The 26454-nt window shown below is 34.6% G+C and overlaps 1 protein-coding gene across 5 annotated transcripts in view; it reads right to left on the bottom strand.

Annotated features, from left to right (window-relative positions):
• LOC136031214 (nuclear pore complex protein Nup155-like) overlaps positions 1 to 26454 on the bottom strand; it is a 180406-nt gene that overhangs the window by 14293 nt on the left and 139659 nt on the right. For all 5 annotated transcript variants that reach the window (XM_065710591.1, XM_065710588.1, XM_065710590.1 and 2 more), the window contains exons 17-22: positions 24109 to 24305; positions 13387 to 13501; positions 11554 to 11658; positions 5233 to 5387; positions 4104 to 4257; positions 2398 to 2490 (exon numbers count right to left, since the gene is read on the bottom strand). In XM_065710591.1, the coding sequence (XP_065566663.1) occupies positions 2398 to 2490; positions 4104 to 4257; positions 5233 to 5387; positions 11554 to 11658; positions 13387 to 13501; positions 24109 to 24305 (819 nt within the window). The remainder of the gene's footprint in view (positions 1 to 2397; positions 2491 to 4103; positions 4258 to 5232; positions 5388 to 11553; positions 11659 to 13386; positions 13502 to 24108; positions 24306 to 26454) is intronic.

The raw sequence follows: 26454 nt of genomic DNA, 5'->3' as shown, positions 1-26454 counted from the left end.
CTCAGAATAAAGACAAAGCAACACTACAGAGTACGAATAATAAAAAAATTAATAAAAAAATAGAGCACATTCAATAAACAAAACTGAAACTAACGACCACATACAACATAGAAATACAACAACGGAAAAGGTAACCATAATCTTGATGTAAAAACCTACACACCGATTACTAACAGTAAAACGATTAATTAATTTCAAAAGCATTTCAACAACAGGTTTATCAAGCCAGAAAGGAGCATCAATGAGCTGGAACCACGTCCCAGTCTTACTGTATTTAGGATAGCGAGGCAAAAACAAAGAAATCATACACACTAAAAATATGCAACTCTCAATTTTCTATACTCTTTTTTGAAGGAGACATGCAAACCAAGAAATAAAAATAAAAAAGAACTCTACAATCTGCAAAGGCCATTTCGGTTAAATCGACTTCGGTTTGCATAATTTTTTTCACAATAAATTCTGACTTTTCAAGCTTTTATAAGTGAGAAAGCTCAAGACAGAGTAAATCAGAAGGTCTCCAAGCCAGTTATTTATTTTTTTTTTGCTAGGCAGCAAATAATCATTCAAAAGCAGGAATAGATTTGAAGTAGGGCCCTTAAAATACAAAACCTCAAACTTTATAGAGTTTAACAACAAATATATTACAGCTAAAAACTAAATAACGGAATGAAGATTGCTTCCAAGACCATGACGTGTTCTACTAGCAAATAGAACACCACCGCATAAACAACATGAGACATACCATTATCTCTATAATACACGTAACTTGACAGAGAACGCAACAAATTACCTAAAACATTTTTGAAAGTATATGGTACAATACTCCACCCTGTTTGACGCCTTTTTGAAAAGAAATCTGACCAGAAATACTATTTTGCCACCGCACAAGAGCATAAAGTTTCGAATACAAATACAACTGACGAGTTAACACTTTGAAGAATTAATGGAAGTAGACATGAAAATGAACAACATTGTCGAACAAACAATGCAAAAGTATGGTGTATTTTTCTATCGAGTTGCCTGCTTTAACAACTCCCCCAGAATACATGAGTGTGACCGAATCTTTTTTAAATCCTAATGGGTAACATGCGAAGTCACCTTTTGCGGTGATCTCCGAGAAATGAATATATTCATAATATCTAGCTTAAAAAAGTAAACATTAATTGGGCGATTATTATTACAAGCACGTAAATCAATGACCTGTTAAAGTATCGAACCAACTGAATAAGATGAAAAACTATCTGACACAACAGATTGAGTAGTACACATTTGAAAAATCAACTGGAAATTACTTAATACCATCAATATGCAACTTCTTCATGATTTTAAGAGCCATAAGGATATACCTAATAGAAACCGGAACACACACTGTTGAGACACTCATAAAAAGGACTTGAACGAACAAGAGTGAAATATGACTGAATTGCGTTATTAAACTCTGAAAAAACAGACCGATAATGGGAATTCAAATCGCTTAAGAGGTGAAGCAGAAACTGGTAAGCATTTGTCACTATTACTAAACTTTTCTATGACTCCTTATCATGAGGAGCATCTAATCCGTTGAGAAGAGCATAGCGGAGACTTGATTTAAATTCTATCTTTGTCTTTTGTTTCAGAGAAAACAATACGCCTAAACTGCGCCGGCCAGAATTTATACGTATTTTCAAACCAGACTTGTTTTTTTGTTTTTTTTACCTTTTAATTTGTGCACGACCACCCCACATTGATTTCCTCGTATTAGTACGGATATGATCATGAGGAACAGCGGCTATACCAGCTGACTTAAGGCAAAAAATAACTTGGTAGCAGTACGAATTCAAATATATTCTTCCAGAGTCACACTTAAACGATGTTTGGATGAGGCGAAACGCTACTTTTATTTTAACAAGTAAGGAACACAGAGTATACAGAAAAAAATTCAATGTCCGTTTTACTCCAGTTATATACTTCATACAAGTTTGCTTAATTATTGTCCAGTCGTGTAAAGAGCTAATAGGGATAGATATTGAACAAAACATTGGTAAGAGATCATCTTTAACTTTATCTTCATCGACGGTAACAATTGACTCAGGAATAGATGAGCAGGGAACAAAAAAATGATCCCAGTTCGACATAGCACCTCCTCTATTATGCACATAAATATACAAAAGTTGTTTTCAGCAAAAAAAATATTAGTAAGGTAGTGAGTCTCGCAAGATATGAGAATGGCCTGAGTTATTGAGAAGGTCAGTGTTGATATCTTCACCGATAATCCATTCATTTTTTTTTTTTTGGTGTCCATCAGACTGATTTTATTTTATTTTTTTTATTTTTTATTTGTTTTTGTATTTGAATACTGCACTACAGCTAGTAATGAAACAAGATCAATAGAAATAAAACTAAAATACAAAAACCTACCGTTGTAACGTTGAAAAATTCAGAGTTCAGCCGGCTAATTGCGTCACGGACTTGGGGTATGTGACTGGGTAGCTGCATGACACTTTCAAGAATCTAAAAGAGAAATTTTACATCATCATTCTGGACATAAAGGTTAATAATATTAAATTGTATAACAAGTTTCAATAGTCGCCTTGTATATGGGTGACGTAAGTCTCTTCCAAAGGTAGAGGTTTTGCTTTACTTGTTTGATTATCAACTGATTTACACCTATTTTTGTTTGTTTCTTCGATATTTAATACTTGTCCGTTCTAGCAAAGTTCCTCCAACTTGCTGAAGTACACTTATGAAAAATAGAATATGGCCTTTCTACTCTTATTGTATATTAATAACCCTGTTCAAAGAGTGAGCGCTTCAAGTAAAATTGAAAATTAGTCGAAGAAGTGAAAAACTGCGAGGTCAGGTGAGCTATCTTACAATTGACACTGAAAATTGAAGACAAGTGAATATATAATCACCACATATAGGTAAATTGATTTCTGAACAGTCAAAAGTTTTTAAATAAAATATTGTGCGGCTTATTATTCCAAAACAAAACGTTGTTTCTGGCGAAGTGATGTTTAATTTTAAAGTTAGATGACTAAATCTAAGCATTTTGAAAATTTATCGTGCTCACGAGAAATCTTAAACAGGGATGATTCATTTACATACATATTCCAATAAAAAAAGAAAGAACTTTAGAATAGGCATAGGGTTTTCAGGGGGAATCCTCCTATAGAATTGGTAGTCTTGGACTGGCGCTGTCATTTGCATGAACTATTTCTGCTTCCAGCACAACTAACGAAAAATATTCAAAGGGTCCTGACTTGAACTTTGATGTAAATATTCTATTATTCAATAACTAGGATTCAGTCTTACCGGTCTAACGAATAATTTTTTTGGAATTATTAAAAAGTGTGCTGATAATACGCCAGAAACCTGCAAAAATAGGAAGAATTTCGTTGATTAGTTGAATAACCTAAGTTAAAGGTCAAATGATAAAATGAATAATAGTATGCAGATATTCTTCTATCTACTGAAACATAGTCTTAGACTACAACCCATCCCCACCACCTACAAAAATAGCTCAAGGGAAGGGAATGGGGGAGGGAGAAGGTTGTAGCCTAGAAACAACAACAATTTTTTTTCTTAATCTAAAAACGATCAAGTTTTTCACCCTCAAAATACAAAAAGAGGCATTTTTAAAAATCTGGGGAGGGGGTGTAAAATAGGAGCGCAATTAATCCTCTTCTCGATTGGTGTCCATTCTACCAATGTAAAAAGGTGGAAGACTGTACAATTTCCGTTAAGAGTTTGTGACAATGGCAATTTTAATGATGCATTCTTATTTCAATTGATGTCACTTTGAAAAGGTCCCCTTGCAAATTACTGTCCAGTTGCATCTGAATGAGAATTATTATTTGTGAAATAATATAACATTCGAAATATTTTTCACTCGACAGTTTCTTCAAAAAACCGTTTTTGAACTTTGGTTACTTCGAGTAACTAACTCATTACTAGATTGCAACTACTCCAGCAACAATGATTTACCACCACCAATAAATCCCCCCCCCCTCCTTCGATCGAAGTGAATTCATATGCAGTTCCATATTCCTAACTTGGATATTTATAGATATACATACACGGTCTTTATAGATGGAAGAATTTGCACCAATTAGAGTTCGTACCTGAGCTTGAAGCCGGGCAACATCCATTTTTTCTTCTAATTCGTGAAGCAAATCTCCCTGTGCCGACATTGGACCAACATTCATGGAGCCAGACTTGGCACACACAATTGCTCTAGACAAATACTCAATGCGCTGATTGAGACTGAGTTGAGCACTAAAAGAAAAAAAAATTGCCAATGTCAGACATAAATAGAGAAAAACTAAAGATATAGTCCGCAAGGAGTAGACAGGGCTCTAGAGCATTTAAAAATGGTCCACGACCAGGTAATAGCCTTATACTTGAACTTTATAATTTTTCATACAAAATAAATTAAAACTGAATGCTGTAAACCTCCCACCATGAAGAATTACGTTATCTGTGTTTTAAGGGTCTGTAGAGATTTCATATTGACACTGATAACTATTTTCAAAAAATAAAAAGTAAAATAGTAAATAATCCATAAAGCATCAATATCATTCTTGACTTACAAATAAATGTCAAACTATACATCAAGATAATTACAATTAATTTTTAGCCAAGAATCCATCACAAACTGACGGGAAAAAAAGTTACATAGATAGACTTAGGGTTCCAAACCCTTACACTACCTTAAGTCTCATAACGAGATCTATCAACCCCAGAGTGTATTATATCATCTCCCAAAAATAATACTTTATTTACCACCTGTGGCAGAAATCGGGTACTCCCAACTCACGCAACGCCAATCAACGTTGGCACTTAGATTGACAATATTGAGCAATCTTAAGGAAGCTGTTCTTGAGAAGGTTGCAGCTTACCATGCATTAAGATACTTTATGAGTCCACTAATACTTTCAAAGCCTAGCTAATTTGAGGTATGTCTATCCAAATAACACACACGTGCGGACACAGTAGAGGAGGATACACTCATGGTATGAGCTATAGATGGCTACAAAACTCATGCACTTAAGTCTTCAATAGGTCGTTTAAGATTAGACATAACAGTCAAAATTAGTCAAAATATACATTTCTTAATTACTTAAACTATGAATTAATACGCTTTCAGATAGGGATATTAGCTTGTTAATCTAAAAGCCTTTTCCCATAATTTGGATCACCTCCAAGCCACAGCTATATTCTAATCAATATGAGATGAAAACAATTACTTACTTATGAGTATCAGCAAGTTGAGCAAGAACTTTGGAAGCAGCAGCAAAATTTCTTTGATTTTCATAAAATTTCCACAATAGATCCATCTTCAGTGGTACTTCGGGATGACAATCTTTTTCACGGAGGAGATATTTTTCCAGGAAGGGGGATCTGATCTGGAATGATTATTAGAACATTAACATCGACTATTGAGTGACTTAATTGTCTTGATTTAATAAAAAAAAAAAAAAAAAAAAAAAAAAAAAAAAAAAACAGAGCAATTTGAAAAGGATTTAGTACAAAAACAAAAAACAAATGGCAACCTCCCTTAGAATAAGCATTTACACTATCATTTACATGCTCATACATTCATTCTTGACCGAGAAGCAGAGCATAAAAGTTCCCCTGAACTTGGAAAATTTTTCGTAGTTTTTTTTTTTTAAAAAAAGAGAAAAAGAGACCTATAAATGGCTGTCGACTATATCATCTTAATCTGGCGTATGCTCATGATAGTAATATTTATAGTTCACCTTCTTTTGATGTTCTTGTTGCTTTTTTGCTGATAACATCCTTGGCATTCTGGGAGAAATGAAACTGAGCTCTACAATAAACCATTATGTACCTCTTTTATATTTTTAGGATATAGTTGTCGAAAAGTTAATCTCTGAACTGAATTTGGCAAATTTTAGTAGTTCTCAAAAAAAAGAAAAAGAAAAAAAAAAAGAAAAAAAAGAGACCTATAAATGGCTGTCGACTATATCATCTTAATCTGGCGTATGCTCATAATAGTAATATTTATAGTTCACCTTGTTTTGATGTTCTTGTTGCTTTTGTACTGATAACATCCTTGGCATTCTGGGAGAAATGAAACTGAGTTTCGTTCAAATTTACCGTATTAAGTAGAGCAAACAAGAGGCAGAACAAAACTGTCAAACTCAGAAAGTAAACTTATTATTTACCATCTAAAATCAGATTAGTTCAGAGCATAAAACTGTGTCATCGCGCTCTGCAATAAACCATTATGTACCTCTTTTATATTTTTAGGATATAGTTGTCGAAAAGTTAATCTTTGAACTGAATTTGGCAAAATTTTAGCAGTTTTCAAAAAAAAAAAAAATAAAAAAATAGACCGGATTAAGTAGAACAAACAAGAGGTAAAACAAAAGTGTCAAACTCAGAAAGTAAACTTCTTATTGATCATCTAACATCAGACTAGTTTAGAGCTTGAAACTGTGTCATCGCGATCTGCAACAAACTATTCTGTGCCTCTTTTACATTTTTAGGACATAGTTGTCGAAAAGTTAATCTGACAATCCCAAATTCTAATTCTTTGGTTTTTCATCCAATTTTAACTTTTGATAGTTTCTGCACAGATAAACTTCACGACCAAAAATAGACTGAAATAAGATCAGTTATGATCCTACATATAGGTGGGAGTAGGGAGGGTAATTGGATCCAGAATATTTTCATTTGCATATTTAACCACAATTGTCAGAATTGTCAGGTCTAAACTAGAAATTAAGTAAAAACTCATGTCTTAAGGGTGTCAAGACATAATCAGACCTCTCTGGGGGGAAGGAGAACGTGTCCCTTAGGTATGTCATCCAGAAATCTAGCGTAAGCGATTGTCGGGCCTCGATTGTCGCAGGCCATTTCTTTGGGACATAAAAACCTACCGTGACCAACGAAGGGGGAGCGAACCCTAAAATCTTGTTGCCAGGATATCCAATCTATTAATGCCAGGGTAAAAAATCTATTATTTGAAATGAAGTTGTCAGATTTCAGTCTCCCTTGACGGAAAGTAAGAACAAATGCGATACTTGTACCTTATCGGGGAGCATGCTTGTCTGAGAGCAATCCCACCCATTTGGGGATAACCTGCTCTTCTCTCAATTTTAGGTCGGTGGCAAAAAGCACAATCTTAGACATTCTTTCATTTTATCATCCGTACTAGCCATCACAACCTTTCTGTCATTATAGCCAAACAAAGTGGGACTGAACCATTATTTTTCGTACATTTTATTATACAGAGAGGCATTTACAGATGATATATTTATTTCCAGGGAGGGAGATCTGACCTGGAATAACTGTTCTAAAATTAATATTGACAATTATGTAATAACTTAATAAAACACAAGATAAATCTGGACTGACGGCACCCCTTCCCCCTTAAAATAAGCGTTTATACAATCATTTACATTCTTAAAATTTTTTTAAAAAATAGTATTATTAGTCATCAGACGATTATCCTTATTTGAAGTCTGTAGACCTATTTATCCAATTATACTGTGCAATATGGTTTTGAAAGTTTAGTAGTGTTTTGGAGCAGCACTGCTGCTTTCATAATTTATATAACAGAGGATAAATATTCCTCTGAACTTTCGTTGGCAAAATGTTCTAAAGTTTTCCAAGAAAAAAAAAAAAAAAAAAAAAAAAAAAAAAAAAAAAAAAAAAAAAAAAAAAAAAAAAAAACTTTTTCTTTGGCATACTAAGTGGAGAAACCAAGAAGCAAAACAAACTGTCCAGTTCTGAAAGTTAACCCCTTGTTGACCACCCGATGTCAGGCTAGTATAGAGCCGAAAATATCCCTTTGAGTCTGAGATAAAACAAATTCTGTACCTGTTTTAGGTTTCGGGAAATGGTTATGGAAAAGATAATCTGACAATCCAAACATCCGATTTTACATTTTGTTTTTCATGTGATTTTAAACTTTGATCTAGCTTTATATACATATAAACCTCAGGATAAAAAGTAAACTTAGATAAACCAAGATGCGACCCAATACATGGATGGAGTAGGGAAGGGGATAGTGTCAGAAATTATGTCAATTACAAATCCACCAGAAGAGGTTGTCAGATCTCGACAAAATTTGACAAGAAGTAAAAGCTTGTGCCTATGCAGTGTCTAGACACAATCCATTTTTTGTGAGGGAAAGCAAACGTTTCCCTTACGTCTATCATCCAGACCTCTAGTCAGATCTTGACTGAAGTTGGTTCGAAAATAAGAGCTTGTGCCCGAGTCATTTCCTTTTGAAAAATCAGAACCCAGCTCAACCGACAGAGGGAGGAAAGGGGACCCAAATTCTTGCCGTTAGGGAATCTAACAGCCTTTTATGTCAAAAGAGGTCGTTAGTATTCAACTTATCTTGGTGGAGAGTAAAAATAAATGCGCTATTTATACCTCTGTGTGGCACATACCTGATCTGGTATTTCAAGAAAGAGGGAGATGATAAAACCCCAAATTATTTTGTCAGAGCGTCGATCAAAATCATTTCAACAATGTTGATAAACCTTTTACGAAGTAAGAGCTAATGTCCAGCTTATGCCTTTTGAGGATCCAAACTGAATGCAAGATGTTAAGGGAGAGGGGATGGGCGATGATAATTGCGAATAAACAGGTCTTGGTTAGTGTAACAGACAAGAAAAGAGAGGAATGAAGCTTCTTTCTAAAACCCCTGAAAACGACGAAGAAGAAACAATTGCAAATATTTTGCCTGTATAAGACAAGGCGTCTTCGACTTGATTGAAATAAGAAAACGAAAAGTACAGATATTAAAAAGAGGAAAAACAAGAAAAAAAATTTAAAGCCCCAAAGTAAAAGCAAAGCTACTATATAATGGTTCCTCCGGAAACAATTAAGTTGGTAAAAAATAAAATAGCAAAAACCACTACCGGGACTATTTCAGGAGTAACCATTGTGTCCTTGGTTTGCTTTTATTTGGTTTTTAATCATTTTTAGTTTTATGGTTAAAATACAGAGGAGGGACTGATGAAAACTAAATTTCAGGTAACTAAAGTTGTTCCTCACTTCGTGCGAGACATATTGAAAGATCCCAGAGCTTTTGAATATACCAGTAGAGCAATAGTGAGTGAAATTTATAGTTGTATTTTTTTTCTCTTAAATACTGAACCAATTTTTAAAAAAATGCGTAAAAAGACTAAGAAAGTACAGTGAATTTGCTCGAAAGTGAAATTGCTAAGTGAAATTATGCGATCATTGCTATTTTAGATTAGTTTGAATATTTCCTCAAGATAGTACTTCTATGGTTAGATGCTAAATATCTGACCGTAAGGTTCTAAGTCGAGTTTTCATAATTTTCTCGTGTGTATTTCAGGATTGTCCTAAGTTATATAAAATCCATCTGTCAAATAGTTATGCCAAATAGTACACTTAAGAATCATTCCTCCCAATTCTCGCACGTTCATCTTGATGAGAAAACATCTTTTAAACACCATATTGATTTGATTAAAATAAGGACATGCAAGAGTCGTGGTAGTCTAGGGTAATTTAAAATAGAACAATGAATCTTATTCAAGACAATAATCGTTTGGCAATTAAAATCGTTTGGTCTTTTTTCTCCAAAAATCTAATTTTAATTTTCATAATTTCTTCAACTTCAACTTTTTCTTTATTCAATTTAAAAAAATACAAAAGCAATATTATGCCCCAACAGAGAAAAGAGCTTGTAAGGCTGGGACAGTGCAAAATATAGAAAAAACATCAACATCTCATCGTAATGATTCCAAAATTTAACACGGCAAAAGACAAACAAAATAGAAAAAAAAGAGAAGTAACAAGGATAAGTGAATAAATAAATATCGGGCAGGAGGGGCGTGGGAAGCCATCCCAGACACAAGGACACAAAAACAAAACACACAAATAAGAAGATCAAATAATTTAATTTTCCATCATCAATGGTGAATGATCAAAAATTTAGCATACAATCTTTAATATTTGCTTTTTTAAATTCAGTTGAGATTTTTGGGATGGATCAAGAAGAATTTCATCATTCAGCTTATAATTGTTAGCAATGAAGGGTATTTGGTACCTAATCGAAAACCTTGACCTTTCAGAACCTACAAAAGGAATTCGGTGCATCCCAGACCTCCGACAATCCGAACGAGGAAGTAAAATAACATAAATGATATCATCCCCTTACAATCTGCATAAGTTTTTCGCTGCCCATAGCTTGATTTTTTTTTGTCCTTGGTGCACAGTTGCACTTGTGATACATGCTCTATGCGAAATAAGCATATCTGGGATAGCGTGGAGGCTGTTTATTTTCTCTTGGGTGGTCTTTCTTTATCCAAAGTCACGGTTCTTTTTTTCTCCAGTTTGCTTTTCTTTTTTTTGTATTCAAGAAAACATCAAAATACCATCCCTCTTTTACAGGTCGTGGAGCCTTAGTGGGTGCAAGTATCATGCATTTATAGAGATTTTAATCATGAATGAAAATTGTGTTGCAAGAATGTGTCTTTTTCCATGAAGCTAAAAAAAAGAGTAAAATCAAAGCAAAAGCAGCGCTGTTGAAAGCTCCTCTTCCAGGTGGCGTTTAAGCACTTCAATAAAATATATTAGTTGTAATTTTCAGATTAAAAAGTGAAATTTCTCCAGATTTGAGAGGAGCATCACTATTTTAGCCCCTTTCAAAACTCTGATCAGAAATGAAAAAGAGAGGAAAGAAAAATTAAGCCAATTATAAAATTACTCTGAAATGATTTAAGAATATATTCAGACAAACTCCCCAATGCAAAAAAACAACATGCAAAATGGCATGTATAACTCGCGAAAACCGCGTTTTGGGAGGAAATTCTTTCGACAGTTTGCAATCGACAGGAAGCTTCTGATAAGAAGTAAGCTGCACCTCACAGAAAATACGAGAATCACACCTATGAAATACATATAGGCGAGATTAATTCCTGAGTTTTAATGATCAAATATTAAAGGCGACCCATACCATTTCAACATCCATATTTATATTCTTCTTTAACCTTTTTTATGCTTATTATTACTTAATACATACAATAATGTAGAAAAACAAGAAAAAAAACAAAAAAACAAAACAGTGCTACTTCATAAACAAAAGCAATCCAAATTTTGAAAGCGGATTAGGAGAATTTCCCGTAGAGGGGCTTACCTAGAAATTCAAAATGAGTGCTTTTACATGCATAAACATCCAGACTTTTTAAACGTTTAGTCATGTCAAGCAAAAAACTCTTACTATGGGTTATCTGATCTTTCTTTATCCGAGTCTGCCTTGTCGGATTTAAGATATTTTCCGTCATAAAAAAAAAAAACTTGCATCGGAGAAACAAGAAGAGCTTTCAATTTCTTTCAATAAATAGAGATTTTAGTTTAATTGTCGATACCGTTCGAACTTTCTTTAAAAAAAGTAGCAGAACAATGACGATTCTAAATAATACTTTCCATCGTCTTTTAGTTCCAACACTATATCCAACAATATCCCCTACTGTTATTTGAAACATAAATTCGTGCTATTTCTTCCCTTTCGATTTCTAAAATTAGAAAAATAAAAATAAATTTACTATAAGAAAAGCTTACCTGTAATAGTTTATCTATTAGCCCGCGTTCAATTAGCCAACTATAGACAGCTACATGACAAAGCTCATCGTCCGAACGCAAGACCAGTTTAAGCATATTCTCAACCTACAATAAAAAATGAACAACTAAATGAATTATCAAGATCGTCAAGGAAATTTACATATTACTAAAAATTACTAAAAAACTAAAAATTTTTACTAAAAAACAAAGGGATAAAATTAACCCTTGACTGGGCTGCCCACTTAATTGAACAATCTGTCTTGGCTTTTTTCTACAATTGGCCATGACTTTGACTTTTCCCACAACTATTCCCTTTTTTTTAAATTCAATTACTAAAATTCAAATAAAATTTAACAAATTCATTACTAAAAAAAGGACAACAGAAAAAAAACATAAACAACCAGGAAAAAAGGTTGATGGTAAGTTTCATCGATAAATATAAATTAATCATAACCTGATGGTAAATCAATCTTAATGCAACATTCTACTGTGAAAAGTAGAATCACAAAGGAAGCCATTAGGATGTCACTAAAATAAATAGAATGACCGTAATAATAAAGTTGGCTGGAAAGAACTAATGAAAGTAAGCTAATTGTTTAATATACAACGATATCAGTTCCTGGAAATCTCAGCAGTTTTAATTTTTCAGTTATTTGTAAAACAGAAAAGGTTTTCAGTAAAGATCAAATGACCTTTAGAAGTTTTAGGTAATGATTCATTTGATACTCCCGTTTGTGGTAATTTGTGTTCGCTTTAAGTCTGATTTGATCATCCCTTTTAACTTCTGTTCGTTTGGATTTCGTTTATTAAATGATAACAACTTCAGGTCATTTTAAGATTGAATTATTATAGGACTTAATTTACATTCTTCTTGGGGTTTAATATGGTTTTGTACTTCTTTTGAAAAACTTCTTTTTTCGCTAATATTTGTTTTAAATCAATTATATTAAAGGGCATCTCGCCTATAAACTGATAAATCAGGTAAAAGGAGCATCTTGTATCTATCCAAAGCGTTTGCTTTTAAGGCATTGTTTAAGAATTATTTCTAGAATAATCGCTAGTTGGCTCTGAATAGGAGAATATAATAAAAAAGAAAACAAATAAAACTCAATTATAACGACAGTCAAATTCATTAGCATTTTAAAAGCTTAACCTCATACCCAGCTGTGGATTTTACATCCCATGTATCTATTACACACTTTAGATAGATTGTCAGTTTTATTCGACCTTTGTTTTTGAATAAGATTGGGCTAATTCTAATGATACCACTGCTTGAAAATTCACATCGATAGTAAAACCTGGTTTATCATGAAAAATTTACAATGATTGCTTGCTCCTTATTGGCTAATGAAATGGCACTACCAATCACGACACAATAAAAAAATAATAATAATAGGTTTGTGTCGAGGCAATGAGACTTTTATATTACAGAAGCCGCATTTTGCCCAAAACTCAAGTTTCTACACCCAATTTCATGACTTGTAGCCCGAAAAAATGTTGGAAATTGAAAGCATTCTTTGGACCTTAAAAAAAGTGATAATTGATTTTTGTTCATGATAAGCTATCCATGTTATGCTTGCATACTGCGGTATCTGCAAGTTACTCGAATAGTTTTTTTTTTTTTTTGTAGTTGACAGTTTGAACAGCTTTAATGGACTTATTTAGAACAAAAAGCTCTGTGATTTTACAGCCTGGGTTATGCGTGAGCCTTTTTACGTCATAATATAGTTGTATTGACCCGAGCTAAATCACTAAAAAATGTAGCAATTCAATAAGAATAGTAACCATTGGAACAAATTCAACAAAGAAATTTTTGAGCACACAAGTTTTTACCTGGGATTGGGCATCAGCAACAGTCTGACTTGTTGTTGGCGGTCCTTGAGGAGAGGCTGGTATTCCATACATCAGCAAGCCAAGATACGTCGTAATTTGACGATATGCGTCAATTCTAATAAAATTAGGGTAAAATTAACATTGCATCAGTTATACAGATAACGGAGCGAAAAGAGAAAAAAATATAATAAAAACGTCTTCACCTTTACATTTAAAATAAAAAACGTATTCCTGATAGTGAAAAATTCAATTTTAAATTAGTCAAACTACATGAAAATATAAGGTTCCATTGCAACTGAACCTCCGTGCAACTGGACACCCATGTAACTAAAACCTTGTGGAACTGAGCCCCTGTTCGACTGAACCCTCGTGTAACTCAACCATCGTGCCACTCAACCCCATTTAACTGAACCCTCGTGCAACTGAACTCTCGTACAAGAGATATCCCTTGCAACTGAACCACCGTGCAACTATGACCACCGTGGAACTGAACCACCGTGCAACTGAACCCTCGTGTGACCGAAGCCCCGTGCAACTGAACGACCGTACTCTGTTTTTCAGTATATTCTAAAATACGAGGCAATATCATTGGGTAAAACCCAAGTTAGAATCTTTACATGTTCAACCTTGTTGGAATAGTTTATTTTTTAAAGTCATGATATAAATGCCTGTCAACATGATCAGAGGCAACGCCATAGCGTTGCCTATAGTAAAGGCCATAAGGCTCCAATGTCTTATTATTTTTTTTTCAAAGGCACTTCATACGGAAAGGGTGATCGAATAACTTCGCAAGAGGCTCATTCGATTGGAAATCGAAAGTTCTAGTGCCCTTTTTAAGAGTCAAAAGTGATCGGAGGGCAACTAGCTCCCTCAACGCCCTTTCCCCCCAATTGTAATCGGGGTCAACATGCCCCCATCCCTATGCCCAGGGATAGGGTGGTTAGGAAAGGGTTATGCCCCGGGGACAAATAAGGTTTTTATGAAAAGGGTAAGCTTCGGAGGGGGTTCAAATGACTAGGGATTGAAAGTTCTAGTTCCCTTTTTGAGAGTCAAAAGTAATCCGATGGACACTAGCCCCCCCCCCCCCAACCAAACTCCTTTTCTCCAAATACGTCCCATGAAATTTTAGAGAGATTCATTTTGTCCAAAATAGACCAAAGATCATATAATAAAAACTCCGAGGTTACACAACCCCCCAGAACCTAGGGGCAAGTTTTGCAAATTATGCCCCGGGAGCATATAAGTTTTTTGTAGAAGGGACAGTCGTATAAACTTCGGAACGGACTCATTCTATTGGAAACTGAAAGTTCTAGTTCCCTTTTTAAGAGTAAAAAGGGATCGCAGGGCAAATATCCCCCCTGTCCTCTTTACCCCAAATCCAACTGATCGAATTTTTGAGACAGCCAAGTCAAAAGATCAGATAACAAAACTCAAAAGTCAACACAAGCCCCCCAGAGCCTGTTGTATGCTATGATCTTGGGGCATACAAGGTTTTTATGCGACGTTTTTTAAAATAGTTCAAAGATCAGATAAGCCTGACCACTTACTAACGATATTTTATTCCAAAATTTAAGGAAGCATACGCCTTGTCCTCCGTGCACGGCCTGACCCCCCTCCCCCAAAAAATACATAATTAACTTATTAGCGACATTTTATTCCAAAAATTACGATCCACCACCCCCCCCCCCAAAAAAAGAGAAAATAACTTATTAACAATATTTTATTCAAAAACTAGCCTGATCACCCCCCCCCCCCCAAAAAAAACAAACTTATCAATAACAAATCATGGAACTGACCACCGTCCCTCACTCCATGGCCCGAAGCCATCCCTCCCTCCCCCCAGAAAAACAACTATTCATGATATTTTATTCCAAAAATCATGGGAACTGACTCCTGGCCCGCCCTCCATGGCTAGAGCCTCCCTCCCGACCCAAAAAGCTTATTAACGATATTTTATTCCAAAAATCATGGGAATTCAGTTTAATCGTATTAGCTCTTTCCAAAACTGTTCCAAGTCACCTACGGTCTTCACTACAAACAAGAGTTTGACTACTGCCTGTTTCCCTAACAGCAAAAGTATAAGGCCTATTGCGTATTTGGCGCTTTATTAAAACGGATTGTATTACAAATATTTCCTTTTGTACTTATTACAACATTTAAATGTAAAATGAAAATTACAGCGAAACCAGACCAAGTTTTGGAGGTTTCCTCAAAATCTTGCAAAAATGGAGCGACAAAAACGCTTGGGCCTAGAAGCGTCAAAGCTTTAAATCCGGCCCTGAGTGAAAGAAAATCTCGAGCTGATGAACTTTTAGCAATTAATATCATTATGCATCAAATATTCAGTTTAATTTTAATAATTCTTGCCAAGACTGTTTATTCATTTTGGAATAGAGGATTATTTTGAAATAGGGAATTTTGAAAAACTTGAAACTTTGGCAATCTAAAAAGAACAGAAATTAATTAAAAAAAAACTTAAGATCAAATTTAAGATCAAAAGAAATAGAAACGTACAATAACTCAAATCGACCAGAATCTACAATTGAAGATTAAATGAAACCCGAAACGAACAGAAATTAAATAAACAATCATAGCAAAAAAAATACAACAGCTACAAATATAAATGAATAAAAAAATCTTAAAACGAGTAAAGCTTAAATTGAATATGTAGATCAAGCTAGAAACGAACAAAAGTATTTTGCTATTGAAGCGTAAATGAAACCAAAAACGAACAGAAATTATATAAACAATCATAGCTATCAAACATACAATAGGTACTAATATACATGAATAAATAAATCTTACAATAAGTGAAACTTAAATTAAATATGCGAATCAAGCTTGAAACGAACAAATGTCACTGCAAAGAAGAGTTTTGTTTTTGCCTCCTTCTTTCAGTACAACATTGCAAAAAAACCTATGGAAAAAAAAACAATGTTTATCATATAGAAAAATAGTAGTGAAATTTTTCATTTTCTTTAAAACACAACATAGATCCAAAAACAAAATTCTGTATAAAATTGCGTACATCCGTAAGGTATCTTTTGATATCGTATATAATACTGTGTGTACCTTATGGACATACACAGTATTATACAACAGTTTCTTTTCCTGAATCTGCGTTGTGTTTGAATCATAAAATCCTGTGTTTAAGAAGATACATTACAAACATAATCAATAAAATACACCAGTTTTTCTTCTGAATCTGCGTTGCGCTTGAATCATCATACAAAAAAAAAAAAAAAAAAAAAAAAAAAAAAAAAAAAAAAAAAAAAAAAAAACAACTCTAGTGTGTCAAATGTGAGTTTCTTTTAGTTTTGTTTCTTTAATTTATATAAAATTAGTGTTTTTCATCTATTTATGTTATTTTATTGAATGGGTTAATTGTTTAATCTAGTTTTATTCTATTTTTCTCTTTTTTTTTCATTAATAATAGCTTCCGGATATGAAGCCAAAAGTTTGGTCTTTTATTAGTACATGCATAAAAATTATTTTATTTTCCACATTCATTGTCTTAATAAAAGGTTTTACAAGTTATTATATTTTTGTTTTGTTTTTTACTATTAAAACGCACATACGAAAGTCCCTTACAAATGTAAATCGAATGTCTTCGTTGATTAACTAATTATAGAAAATTGGGGATCATTTTCAACTATCTTTCTCCTCAGTTATCCCTCTATCATCAGATACTATATTGAGATCATGAATACTTATTCATGCGAATCAGCCGTTTTCAGAACTTGTCTCAAAAATGATTTCAACATTGTTGAACTTCCAACAAATCACGTTCACAAAAATCGGCATATCTTAAGAGCTCATAAATGCGCTAAAAAAAAAAAAAAAAAAAAGCCAAAGAGTAAAAATCCATATTTTGATTATTAAATTACATTTGGTATAATATTTTGAGTGAATTCTTATTTTTCTTTTATTTAGAACAAAAAATTAATTGAACGTTTCAGAACAACAAACTCCTACCCTAAAGTTTTCGATAAATAAGCAGAAAAAATTGTACCCGATAAGGACAGCGTAAATAAGTGTCCCGTTCAGAGAAAACGTCAACAAGATCACTCAGCTAAATGTTTCGACATTACATAAAACACATAACTAAAGAGAGCTGTCTTGGAAATTTCATTAAATGCTTAAACTTGAGCCAAATAAGAATTCATTTTTTTTTAAGAATATGCCATTATTTTCTTTTATTTGTATAGCAGGTAATGCGCTGCAGGTACTCTGTATCCATATATGTGTCATCGAAGCTCTATGTTACCAAACTTCAGATTATTGTTTTTCCCCTGAATTAATTACAAGAACTGTTTTCCAAAGGAAAACTTTTTAAAAGAAGAGAAAAGAGCCAAATCGAACCTAAAAATGAGCAGAAATGAACTCATATAATAATGATTCGAACTTAAAACAAGAGAAATTACTGATTACGGATATATTACAGATAATCAATAATGTGTTTTACATTGGTTTCCACTTGGTCCAGGGATGCAGGAACTTAAGGTCGTAACTAACAAACTAATAAGACACAAATGGTTTTTTGGCCTATCGTTAGGTTCCCCTAACATCCTTCTTTCTTTCAACAACATATTTGGTCCTAATAGCAATTATCCAATTTTATCTTGTGTACTAGGTTAATCATGGTCCAAAACTTGACAATTCAAGTTTCAAGCCGACTGAAAAAAAAAATCGGAAAAAAAAGACAATGAAAAAAAAAATGAGTCGGATAGGGCTTTAAGCCCAGGAACATTTTTCCCCTTTTGGCCCAGGGGCTTACGGTTTAGGTTTCAAGCTATTCAGAAAGAAAAAAAAATCGTTCTTTTTTTACCCTTTCTCGAGTCCCGCTTTCTGAGAAACCCGACTTTTTTCCCTTTTTTCCTTATGCAGCAGGGTCCACTTAGCCCAAGGATATAAAACAAGAGCTAAGAGCTCATATGGCACTTGTGACGAGGCGAGAAGAGCTAAGAGCCAAGAGATCATATGGTATGAGCTCTAACAAAATTCTATGAATCAATAGACTGATTTAAAACGGAAAATAAGAGGCTTAATGCCGGTCAAGATTTAAAATAAGAGCTCTGAGTCACAAAGTCCTTCTAAATATCAAAATTCATTAAGATCCGATCACCCACTCGTAAGTTATAAATACCTATTTTTTTCTAATTTTTCCTCTCCCTTTTGCCCCCCAGATGGTCGAATCTGGGAAAACGACTTTATCAAGTCAAATTGTGCAGCTCCCTGACACGCCTACCAATTTTCATCGCCCTAGCACGTCCAGAAGCACCGAACTCGCCAAATCACTGAACCCCTCCCCCCAACTCCCCCAAAGAGAGCGAATCCAGTACGATTCTGTCAATCAAGTATCAAGGACATTTGTTTATTCTATCCACCAAGCTTCATCCCGATTCCTACACTCCAAGTGTTTTTCCAAGATTTCCCCCTCCAAATCCCCACAATGTCAAAAGATCTGGTCGGGATTTGAAATAAGAGCTCTGAGACATGAATTCCTTCTAAAAATCAAATTTCATTACGATCCGATCATCTATTCGTAAGATATAAATACTCCAATTTTCATGTTTTCCAAGAATTCCGGTTCCCCCCTCCAACTCCCCCGAATGTCACAGGATCTGGTCGGAATTTGAAATTAGAGCTTCAAAGCACAAGATCCTTCTAAATATCAAATTTCATTAAGATCTGGTCACCCTTTCGTAAGTTACAAATACCTCAATTTTCAAAATTACCCCCCCCCCCCCAATAACCAAAGAGAGCAGATCCGGTCCAGTTATGTCAGTCACGTATCTTAGACAGGTTTCTATTCTTCCCATCCAGTTTCATCCTGATCTTACCGCTTTAAGTATTTTCTAAGATTTCCGGTCCCCCCAACTGCCCCCCCCCCAATTACGCTTGATCCGGTTGAGATTTGAAATAAGATATCGGAGTTACGAGGTCCTTCTAAATATGAAGTTTCATGAAGATCCGATCACTCCTTCGTAAGTTAAAAATACGTCATTTTTCTTATTTTTCAGAATTACCCCCCCCCCCCGCAATTGAGCGGATCCGTTCCAATTATGTAAATCACGTATGCAAGACTTCTGCTTATTTTTCCAACCAAGTTTCATCCCAATCCCTCCAATCTAAGCGTTTCCCATCATTTTAGGTCTCCCCACCCTAAACTTCCCCCAATGTCACCAGATCCGGTCAGGATTTAAAATAAGAGCTTTGAGACACGATATCCTTCTATTAATCAAATTTCATGGAAATTCAATCACCCGTTCGTAAGTTAAAAATACCTCATTTTTTCTAATTTTTCAGAATTAACCCCCCCCCCCCCCAACTACCCCAAAGAGAGCGGATCCGTTCTGGTTATGTCAATCATGTATCTAGGACTCGTGTTTTTTTTCCACCAAGTTTCATCCCGATCCCTCCACTCGTTGGAGGTGTTTTCCAATTTTTAGGTTTCTCCCTCCCAACTCCCCCCCCCCCAATGTCACCAGATCCGGTAGGGTTTAAAATAAGAGCTCTGAGCCACGATATCCTTCTAAATATCAAATTTCATTGAGATCCGATCACCCGTTCGTAAGTTAAAAATACCTCATTTTTTTTTCAGAAATACCCCCCCCCCCCCCAACTACCCAAAAGAGAGCGGATCCGTTCCGTTTATGTCAATCATCTATCTAGGACTTGTGTTTATTTTTCCCACCATGTTTCATCCCGATCCCTCCACTCTAAGTGTTTTCCAAGTTTTAGGTTTCCCCCTCCCAACTCCCCGCCCCCATCACCAGATCCGGTCGGGATTTAAAATAAGAGCTCTAAGACACGATATCCTTCTAAACATCAAATTTCATTGAGATCCGATCACCCGTTCGTAAGTTGAAAATACCTCATTTTTCTAATTTTTAAGAATTACTCCCCCCCCCCAACTACCCCAAAGAGAGCAAATCAGTTCCGATTATGTCAATCATGTATCTGGGACTTGCGCTTATTTTTCCCATCAAGTTTCATCCCGATCCCTCTACTCTAAGTGTTTTCCAAGATTTTAGGTTCCCCCCCTCCAACTCCCCCCAATGTCATCAGACCCAGTCGGGATTTAAAATAAGAGCTCTGAGACACAATATCATTCCAAACATCAAATTTCATTAAGATCCCATCACCCGCTCATAAGTTAAAAATACTTCATTTTTTCTATTTTTTCTGAATTAACCGGCCCCTACTCCCCCCCCCCAGATGGTCAAATCGGGAAAACGACTATTTCTAATTTAATCTGGTCCGGACCCTGATACACTGGCCAAATTTCATCGTCCTAGCTTACCTGGAAGTGCCTAAAGTAGCAAAACCGGGACTTTAGGTTTTCCCCCTCCAACTCCCCCCAATGTCATCAGATCCGGTCGGGATTTAAAATAAGAGCTCTGAGACACAATATCATTCCAAACATCAAATTTCATTAAGATCCAATCACCCGCTGATAAGTTAAAAATACTTCATTTTTTCTATTCTTTGCGAATTAACCGGGCCCCCACTCCCCCCAGATGGTCAAATCGGGAAAACGACTATTTCTAATTTAATCTGGTCCGGTCCCTGATACGCTTGCCAAATTTCATCGTCCTAGCTTACCTGGAAGTGCCTAAAGTAGCAAAACCGGGACCGACAGAATTGGCGACTGCTATATGTCACTTGGTTAATACCAAGTGCCATAAATATAAGTTGTGAGTCAATTGAAAAAAAGTTTTTGGTCCTTATAGAGCCCAATTTTGGAGGAATCCTTTCCCCAACCGTATTTGTATATTAGGTTTTTTATTGGTCCAAGGGCTGACATCTGTATGTTTCAACTGGTCAGGAGCAAACAGTTTGTTGGCCCATTTCTGGGCCCCCCGATATCCTCTCCCAAAATATGAGATCCACTAAGACCAAAGAAAGATGCATGAAATTTTCAAGCCAATCGGAAACCAATGATCAAAAATACCCTCCAATTTCTACTACAAAAGCTACCAGTAAACGATTTGCTATTTACATAGTTCATGGTCCTTGTCCTGGGGATTGTAGGGGTCAATGTCGTCCCTGGCGACATATTTACGGACTCTTTGACAATTTTGAACAAAATAGTAATCTCAGAACTTGGATCAGATGTCTGGGGGTGTAGGAGACCAGGTAGAAAAGAGCATATGGAGGGGGCTTGTTACCCTCCAACCAATTTGACCTTTAAAAAGGGCACTAGAAATTCTAATTTCCATTAGAATGAGCCCATTCCCTAGCCTCTTAGACCTACTTTGTCCATACAAACCGGTCAGGTAACATAAAATAAATAATCGATTGAAGGAACATAGCTTTTTACTGACACAACGTTACAGAATGCACCTCTGACAGAGCTCGAAGACCATAGCGGCTCGTGTGAAGATGAGTTTGGGAACTGATTCTAGCATCAAAACCCTACTTAATACTGCCATAACTAGCATGGTTCTACTAACAGATACCCATTAAAACGTTAATAAAAAAAAAACCTGGTATCCAGCATCTTGATATGAAAAGCTCTAACTTTTCCACCGTGTCGCAAAACCCCTTATGTACTACCGTTGTCAAATTTTTATCCTGCATAAAACTAAAAGTGCAAAGTGACAATTTAAGCATCAAGTCTGCTAAGAAGAGTGACAGCTAGCTACCTGTTCCAAACTGTTGGATGCTAGATATTTTTTAATAAGTAAATCTTATCCAGATGGCAGGATATCATATGATAAAGTTAAAATGTAATATGACAAATCCCGAAATCCAAATTTTGAGACTCATTGATATTACAAGACTAAGTAACTTCTTAGGACCACCCTGCCTTTCCATTAACAGAATTAAAAAATGAAAATATAGAATAAAAACGAGTATAGTATTTAAACAAACAGTGGGAAAAAATAACAAACAAACTTTAACTAATAAAAACCTAATATTTCTATTTTTTATCGAAAGAAAAAACTATGGAGTATGTGTTTTTACCTCTATTTTGGAATATGTTAGGAGCGAGTCTTTGTATGTCATTGGAAAGACCCGCAAATGAAAAGCTGCACAATCAAATCAAGATAATTCCATTCAACTGCAATACATAATGATGCATGACAGAACAACTCATTGAGTATAATCTTAAGAATCTTGATGTGGTTCTTAAGAACCTTGTGTTATGAAATTTATTATACAATATGAAATTTATTGTATTTATTATACAATGCCCAGCTTAGAACCAATACAATCAAAGCATGGGTGAGTATCATGCTTAGGACAGACAATGCAAGACAGTGTCCTTAAAGTGGTTTTAGAGCCCATTTACGCTGAAAATCCTATATCACATACATTGAGCAGAAATGCTACTTTCACAGATTTAAATGATTTTTTTTTCATAATCGACCGTGCCCTATAAGAATTACGCTACTGTTCCAAAAACCGGCCATACAATGGTAAAGGTTCACCTGACAACGACGTCGAAACATCAAGCGATTGTTACTCTAAGCTTATAGAGAAACTACTTCAGCTGATGAACTTTCGGATTGTCACTAGGTAAACATAAATCGGGCCTCTTTCAAGAACAAGAAATATATGCTGCAAAACTAAACGACGGCAAAACTTTGGTTTCAGCTTATGAACAAGGTGGTCATAAGATTAGAAGGTATACACAGCTGGCAAATACATCTAAAATCACTTCAAACCAAAGTACTAGTCAACCTCAGCTTTCAATACCCTTTGCCCTAGATGGAAGAGCTTCACTCTATCAAGTTTCTTGGTTAATAAGAAGAAAAGCACTTTGAATTATTGCAAAATAAGATTCTTTTATAAATAAACTGAATTTGATGCTGGAAAAAATGAATTTCTTTAATCAAAAAGAAAGAAACTCAGGAGTTTCGAAACTTGAAGACACGATTATAAAATAGAAGAAGATTATAAAAGTACTCCTGCCAACAGGTCATAGTAATCTTCAAATTATTCTGATGGCTGTTCTTCACTCAGAATCCGTTATGACTGCCGTGATTTGACGTATTACGGATTTGTTTCTCTTTTTTTGCAACCATGTGCAATGAAACAATAGTCATGTTTTATTTTTCTCCATTAACATTTCAACAGCAGTCATTAGTGTCGGACAAGGAAAATAAGCTAAAACCGTTTCCTCTGTGTGATACATGATCCCTAAAAGGATTTGTCTCATGAAAAGGGAAAAGAGCATTGCATGAAGAAATAGAATGTCGGAATTTTTATTCTCTAGATCAGGGTGAAGACCTGTTATATTTTACAAAAAAGGTTCCTATTTGGCTCTACTATTAATTAGAAAAAAAGAATTTATCAACATGCAAGTAAATTCGGCAAAATAAATAGGACATAATTCAACGATCTGTTTAATGTATTTCAACCAGGAGCTGGTGATGAAAGTCATGCTCTTGGTAAATGGGAGAATATCTCACCTCTTAATGACTTCACAGATATGGTGTAGTTACACATAGCGCTCTTTGGATTTCTAAACACAAATTATTTTACCATACTGAATCAACTCAACGATATTTCCGATTAAGTTACCATTTCATAACTGTTATAGAGTTTTATATTAAAGTCGCCTTTTTTAGACGATAACTACACTCGAGGAACCACTTAAACCTACAAGGGAGGGGAATCACTTAAAATATGAGCAGGTCCACTTACAAGACGATATATTTTAAGTATTTTAATATTTCATCCCTCCCTTCATCCCGTTTATTAACTTACCGAGCAAGGTATGAATCTCTCCCAGCTTTGTCATCAGCAGGTTCATTGCTTTGATAATAGTACAAGCCCCGTTTCTGTGGGTCACGCTTATCTGCCACAGCTAAGCAAAGGTCGACAATCCCAGAAAAACACTGAAGAGCCGAAAGATGTTGACAAACATTGGACAGTTGAACACGCGTAGGTATTTGTTTACACAGCTAGAATAGAAAATTCAAAATTACCAATTTTTAGGGATATGTTTATCTATTTTTTCCTTTTTTTTTACAAAAAAAAACAAAACAACAGAAAGCAACAACATTTGACAGCTAACATATAAAGGTAATATAGCTCCCAAGTTTCCATAAGCAAAAGTAGCTCATTTAGCATAACTTGGAACCTTCAAGACTTGAATCCATTAAAGAAAGTGATCATTTATCATTATATTACTATTTGATCATTTTGTTTGACATTTCAATGATAGAACTATGTATAATGAAAACAAACGATGACCCCCTAATATCCAGGAATAATAAAAAGTCCAAATATGCAAATTAATTAAGATAAATAATTTCTATTCAAATCAGAACACTCAATGTCTTAAAAATATCTTATTGAAACAAGATGTTTTCATTCCCATATATCGAATTATAATTCCCTATGTAGTTATAAGAAACTTTAACAACTAACAGCATGTCCTCTATTTCCGGTATTGGACTAAAACCCAATTTCTGAGTAGAAAAAAGAAGAACGAACGAATACTGCAGCAATTAGTCATGTGGCATGAAAATCCGAGTACATTACGTCAACTTGACACAGTTTCGAGTGTAACGTACACAAAACAATTCAAATATGGATAAATCCTTTTATTAGACAGTGAAAAACAACGACAAAAACTTTGAATATTTCGATTATATATATATATATATATATATATATATATATATATATATATATATATATATATATATATATATATATATATATATATATATATATATATATATATATAGTAAAGATTATCAGCAGATATACTGATGACGGTCACTGTGTATGTGATCAAAATATTCAGAGTTTTTGTCATTGTTTTTCACTGTCTAATAAAAGGATTTATCTCTATTTGAACTGTTATGCGTACGTCATGGAGAGGCAGTGTGGTCTTCAAAATACCTATTTTGAGTGTAAATTAATAGTAAAGGAGCACACCACTGAATCAAAAATTCACCACACACTCTATCAAAATAATTGATAAAGATGCGCTGAATTAATGCAACAGTGGATAAGCCTTATATTTCCAATCCCAATACCTTTCAATGCTCTTATATTTACTACCAGCATCATCAAGCTAAGTAATTTGGTTCCTACAGAAATAAAGCAAACACAACTGTAATTACATATCACTCTTATTACCTTTCTCATAAAGCGGTTAAATTGATTTTTTCCCACGCCAGGTACTTACCCTTTTCCAAAAAAAAATTAATAATTTTCAATAAAATATTTTTGATTCTGCAGCCACCATATTTAAAAAATCAGTTACCAGGCTATCAGCATCTGAGGCGCTATTATCTTTTATCCTTTTGGTACTGTCTGTAACTCCTCCAAACAAAATAGATCTCCCTTCACTTCCAAATTTTCCAAATAAAAGTCGGTCTTTTCTACATCGTTTCACAAAACTTTACCAAGGTTCACACATCCTCGGAAAGTTGAGTCCATCTCCCATAAACACTTTCCCTATTACTAATTGAGACCTTTTTTTTTTTACATGGGACACGTCCAGACTGACTGCTTCATTTCTATTTCCGAACATGCCAATACAAAATCTTACTGTTATACCATTTGGATACATCTTTTAGATCGTCAGCAATTCTATCCACGGACTTATATTATTAATTAAGATACCAATATCTTCTCTACTTCTCTTTCTTTCGTCTAATTTTCGTAAGCGCTATCGCTAAGTGCTATCGTTACCACGGAATTCTTGCACCCCTTCTCTTTCATACCAGCGTTTTCAAGAACATTCTTTACTGCGTTTCTAACTTTCTCCTCTATGCCTTCTTCTGCTACTATACAAGCTATTATATTCCAACCGCATTCTATATTGCAAGTTCTAAACTCTCTATTTTTATATCCAGCTATCCTTGAAAAGTTCCTCTTAAATTCTAAGTCTCAAGTTCATCAACGTCACAACTATCCGGAAGATAGTTACACTTCCTAAATTCAGCAGTAAATTATCTACAGACACTACTAGTTGGTGGTCAATACCTTTAGCATCGATAACAATACTCCTATATATCCTAGTGTTTTTAATCGATCCTGCCAGTCTTCGATTTACAATAACCTTATCTATAAGGTTGGTGTTTTACCATCAAA

The sequence above is a fragment of the Artemia franciscana genome, chromosome 9 (assembly GCF_032884065.1).
Source record: "Artemia franciscana chromosome 9, ASM3288406v1, whole genome shotgun sequence".
Classification (NCBI taxonomy): Eukaryota; Metazoa; Arthropoda; class Branchiopoda; order Anostraca; family Artemiidae; genus Artemia; species Artemia franciscana.
Note: the sequence above shows the minus strand (reverse complement) of the source record. Positions and strands in the feature narration are given on the sequence as shown.